Raw genomic sequence first — 5,302 nt, 5'->3', positions numbered from 1 at the left:
GCTACTTTGGTGGCAGCTTTGGTTTCCTCGTCAGGAGGTGCTCTGGAGAAAAATTTCCTTTTTGTTGAGTTTTAAGTCTGAGGAAAGGCATGTGCTGAAAAAAATCAATCAATCAATCAATCAATCAATCAATCAATCAATCAATCAATCAATCAATAAATCCTTCAAACGGGAGCTTCTTTGTGTGCAGCTCTTATTTGCTTCTCTTTACCTGTTTTTGGTCGGGGGTTGGGCTGAAACAGAATAGATCCCATGGGGTAAAAAAAACTAGGCATACGTGTTGGTGGAAAATTGCCCGGGATAAATAAAAAGACAACATTTTGAGATTTCCAATGTTTTAGTGCAGGGGTGGGCAACTGGCGGCCCGGGGGCGACATGCGGCCCCCATCATCCCTCAACGTGGCCCTCAAAACTAGCCAATTTTTACACATCAGTTAATTGGAATCATGATGACGAAAACATGACAAAATGTGCCAGGAAATCATGAAAAAAAGAAACATGTCCATTATAATAACTGATCACTGGTATATGTTGACTTAAGTTTGAGACATAATTGATTGGAATCGTTTTTTGTATCCTACTATTTGGCCCCCTGGCAGTGAGAATTAAATTAATGTGGCCCTTGCTGTCACCAAAGTTGCCCATCCCTGTTTTAGTGGATCAAATGGGATAAGAGGGGGCCTCAATTGATGGAAATGGAGACACACACACACACACACACACACACACACACACACACACACACACACACACACACACACACACACACACACACCATGGAGCGCATTTGGTGGTTGGGTGGGTTACAAATGTTGCATTTAGAATCTAAAATACATTGAATACTGCGTTAATACAAATAAGATGCAACACTGGTTTTCGGCCACAGTGTCAGAAAGTGGCAGCAAAGCTAAAAAAAAAAAAAAAAAAAGTTGGCGCGTCATCGAGCCCGCGGTGACGTAAGCAGGATGTAAATACAGTGCCTCGCGGCCTGGCTCGGTCTTTTTCTCCCCTGTGCTGTAAGGGCGGCAAGCACTCCCTCTGTCTCCGTGAGATTTAACACCAAAACGGCAAAATGATCATCTACAAGTGTATCATCTCCGGTAAGTAGACGGTTTTTCCGTGTGAGTAATAATATCTTTACAGTGGCGTTGGTTATTTTGGCTTTGTTAATGATATAAAATAGACTTTGTCCGGCTAGAAAAACTAGCTGACTCGTGTATCCGGCAGTCGGATGCTAACGCTAATCAAATGCTAACCAAAAAGCGAAAATGGTCCCCAGTTTAGTTAAAGCCACCATGTTAGTTAGCCGATGTTGCTAAGGCCGGTAAGCTCAACATTATGACCATCAACTAGCTTTAAGGTTGTTACAAGTGTAACATTAGAGTTGATTATTTAGTAGGGGGAAGTGTTCCGGGACAGTGGCTCAGTGTTTAAATGTTTAAATGTTAGAGATGTGGTACAGACACGGTGTACGTGGCCTCGTTGGATCATGTAGCCTTTAGCTGCAGTCGTATTTATAGGATGGACTTTTCTGGAAACCTCTATGATTCAGGCTGTCTCAACTATTAACACTAGTTCAGCTTGTGATTTACTTTTATGACGCTGTTTCCCTTTTCAGATGATGAGATGTTTTCAGACATCTACAAAATCTCTACGTCTGAACACGGACTCTTCTACGAAGTTGAAGGAAAGGTAAGTCAATATCAGTGCAACACTCAGGATGTTTTTTTTTTTTTTTATCTCAATCATGGTAGAGCCTAGTTAAACCAAAATGAAAAAGATGAAGTTAATTCACCATGTTCCTTTTCATCCTCCCCCTCCCCCCATAGCTGAAGCTTGGGGCTCGGTTGTTCAGCTGCAATATAATCAATATGAACGATTGAGTCTAATAAATAGTTCTGCTACTCAAGTGTCGATCTGAGACAAATGGGGGATCACTGTCTTCATGCACATAGCTCTATGAGATCATCACAGCCACACCTGTGTGAGTTTCCCTGCTTCGTGGGAAGTTAGGAACGCAGCCTCTGATTAGTCACTCAGGCCAGTGCATCATGGGGCGGTGAAGTGAATGGCTTTTGGCCCTTTAAATAACTTTATAGTACGTTTGAGATATGTGTCAGACCCATTTGAAGCTGTCTGTGAACTTTGTGTACTATCATGCTTTGTTTGTTTTATTTTGCCAGTGTTGCCCTAATATTCTTCTTCCTACTTCCAGACCATCACCAGGACGGAACAATTCGATGACGCTTTAATTGGAGCTAACGCCTCTAGTGAGGAGATATGTGAGACAGCTGATGCATCGTCCAACTCTGGCTGTGACATTGTTCTCAACCACAACCTTAAGGAGACTGGCTTTAACAAGAAGTCCTACATGGCTTACCTGAAGGACTACTGCAAGAAGTGAGTATCAGTGCTGCAGGTAACCGAATACATGGCTGGAACGCCACTGTGCTACATGGAACTAACGCGTATCTGTTTGCATGTTCAGTATTAAGAAGAAGCTGGAAGAGACCAACCCTGATAGAGTGGAGGGATTCCAGGAGGCCTGCAAATTAGAAGTGAAAGCTATTATGGAATCCTTGAAAGACTTCCAGGTAGCTATATGGAGCAGAGTCACACACGGACGATAACCTTGTGAGAACTTGTCTTAGTGGAGTTGTTTCTCTAACTCAGCTTCTATTAACCTGTTTCTTGCTTCTAGCTCTTTAGTTCTATAGTGACAACACAAACCTTTTAACATACTTACTCTAACTACAGTCAGTCTTGTGCCCTTTAATAATTACAGGGATTGAAGTTCTCCGTCGCTACGGCGAATTTCTGTCAATTTCACAATTGTAATATAATATTTTTAGTCGGTGTCAATCAGACAAAAAAAAGTGGAGCAGAATGAGTTAGTGACAGACCTTCATGTGCAAACTGCTCTCTTTAATTTCAGGCATTTATCTGAATCCTGAAGCGTAAGTGTAGTTTGCGTTTGTGAGGCATTTCAATGTACAGTCAGAATGTTGATCTGCTACGTGAAGGCCGCTCGGCGTATAGGAGGCTTTTATTGTGGTAGTGAACATCAGCGTGCACTGCCCGTCATGTCCGGACTTGTTTTGCTTCGGTGCACAACTTCATTTACCCGACCAAAGTGAAATACCGGAGACTGACACACACACACGTTAAGACAACAGCTGATACAACCATAATATTTACAGTCTATGGATGAAACATATTACCCACACAGAGCAACGCAACACGACTCACCATTTAAACTGCACCGTTTGACAACACAAGTTATATTGGCTTAAAAAGCTATCACTAGTTTTACGACTTGAGTGGGTTGAAGTTATAAAGTAGGCTACAAGACTTAAGTTCTGTACACGTTTTAAAAAAGCTTCTTAATCCACTGAATTAATAGAACATTTTAAGTTTGTTTGCTAGTTACTTCTCAGATTCTGATTTATAATGCAAAATAGGATGAATACGTCATTGTCAAAATAACTTTATTATATGCCCTGTGAATTCACAAGGTATCCACCTATATATCATATGTAAATAAATGCATAAGAACAATTTATATTACTCAAGTAGGATTAGGTAACACACATTAATGCATCAAGAAATGTATTGCATAATAATCTGTAACAGATGTTTTTCCAAAGTTCAGTTTGATGCTTCTTTACTTTAACTTCTGTGACTTGTTTGAGGTTATTTCTATGTTGTTACTTAAGGCTGCTAAAGTTCAACAGAGTCAGCTGCTTATTCAACCGTCCAGTTTAGTATCAAAACGAGGTCCCCACTTCTCATGATCCAATCTCAAAATGCTCCAAAAAGCTCCATTTGAATGTTAGAAAGGCCAATTTTTTTCTTCTGGTGGGGAATCCCCAATTCATGGTCTGTTGTCTTTTGATCAGAATCCTTGTAAACTTGCCACCCATGACTTAAACCACAGATTTTGATGTTCGGGCTTCCTCTCCCTACAGTTTTTCACAGGAGAGAACATGAACCCAGATGGCATGGTGGGTCTGTTGAACTACCGTGAGGATGGCATCACACCATACATGCTTTTCTTCAAAGATGGCCTGTTGGCAGAGAAATGTGTAAGTACTTCTCTGAAGTCAACTGTCATGAAGCTGAACGACTTCCTTTTTTTTAAAGTCGCTGTTTCACAATATAAAACGATATTAGAATGCTTATATAGTGGGAACACTGGTGTGAATATAAATGATGGCTGATTTGCATTTTGCCACTTGAGTTTCTTTTCACATGCATTCTGGCTAACTCATTGTGAATTGTGATTTCCTGTTACCTGTTTAAAATTGCCATTGTAGATTAAACCAAATAAATGTTTGGTTAAAGACATATTTTGATCACCCTGCACGACGTAGCATCTGACGAGGGTTTTAGTCATCTGTGTAGCTCCCACTTTAGAAATGTATGAAGGATTAAGAAGTTTGAACACAAAACCAATGATACACGTAGCAATATTGCACTTAACATTTAGTACTGTCATAAAATTGTTAAGAGATGGGTAAGACATGTATTACAAGCAGGAAATCTTCTCTACTGTTTTTACATTTGCACATCTTGTATAGTAACATGTATGCCTGTGCCTTCTTTTCTTTTTTTGCAGTAACTACCGGGAACTTGATATGCTTTTAAATCGGCTTCTGCTTTCCAAATGGCCCCAAGAAAAGATTGACGGAGCACTATTTTGCATCATGCCTGAACAGAAACATTCTTGTAAAGTTTCTTTAAGAATTCACATTATGGCCCACAGCACCACTACCAACGTAGGGGAATTCAAACATGATTGGTCACCAATTGCAGTTTTTAACTTTTCCCTCTGTGGCTTCTGCAGTGTTTGATTTTTTGGCAAAATTAGCCAAGTTTTTGAAGGAAAATAAAAAGGACTTAAGCTCTGACATGGTTTTACTTTTTTCTTCTTTCTGCAAACAGCTTGAACAATAAACTCCACAGGTTGACCTCAGACCTCTTGTTGTTGTGATGGTTGCTCTGAAAATGAAACACTGAAATTAAAAAATAAACCTGACACAGCCACTTTGATTTGCTGTGTAAGTGTTGAGCAAGCATTTTTTTGTCATAGGATTGTTTATAGCTACATCAATGAGCTCTTTGAGTTTTAAATTACTTTGGTGTATTACTTGATGGGTCCAGAGTCTTTATACGAATATTTTCTCTATGCTAGTTTGATGAAACATGTAACCATGGTGATGTAGGGCACAATGCTGTCATTGAATACTAATTTGTCCTAACTAGTCAGCCACTTGAATGCATAAATTACACTGACAGCCTT

The 5,302-nt window shown here is 39.9% G+C and overlaps 1 protein-coding gene across 1 annotated transcript; it reads left to right on the top strand.

Moving 5' to 3' along the window:
• The first annotated feature begins 942 nt into the window (after positions 1-942).
• On the top strand, positions 943-4,910 carry tpt1 (tumor protein, translationally-controlled 1). Its single transcript, XM_020641113.3, has 6 exons — positions 943-1,100; positions 1,619-1,692; positions 2,216-2,400; positions 2,489-2,594; positions 3,969-4,085; positions 4,619-4,910. Exons 1-6 carry the CDS (start codon positions 1,073-1,075, stop codon positions 4,619-4,621), a joined length of 513 nt encoding a protein of 170 aa, XP_020496769.1. The 5' UTR covers positions 943-1,072; the 3' UTR covers positions 4,622-4,910.
• Positions 4,911-5,302: the final 392 nt, after the last annotated feature.

This window comes from Labrus bergylta, chromosome 13 (assembly GCF_963930695.1).
Source record: "Labrus bergylta chromosome 13, fLabBer1.1, whole genome shotgun sequence".
Lineage (NCBI taxonomy): Eukaryota > Metazoa > Chordata > Actinopteri > Labriformes > Labridae > Labrus > Labrus bergylta.
The sequence above is the reverse complement of the archived record's forward strand: the minus strand, read 5'-3'. Positions and strand labels throughout refer to the sequence as shown.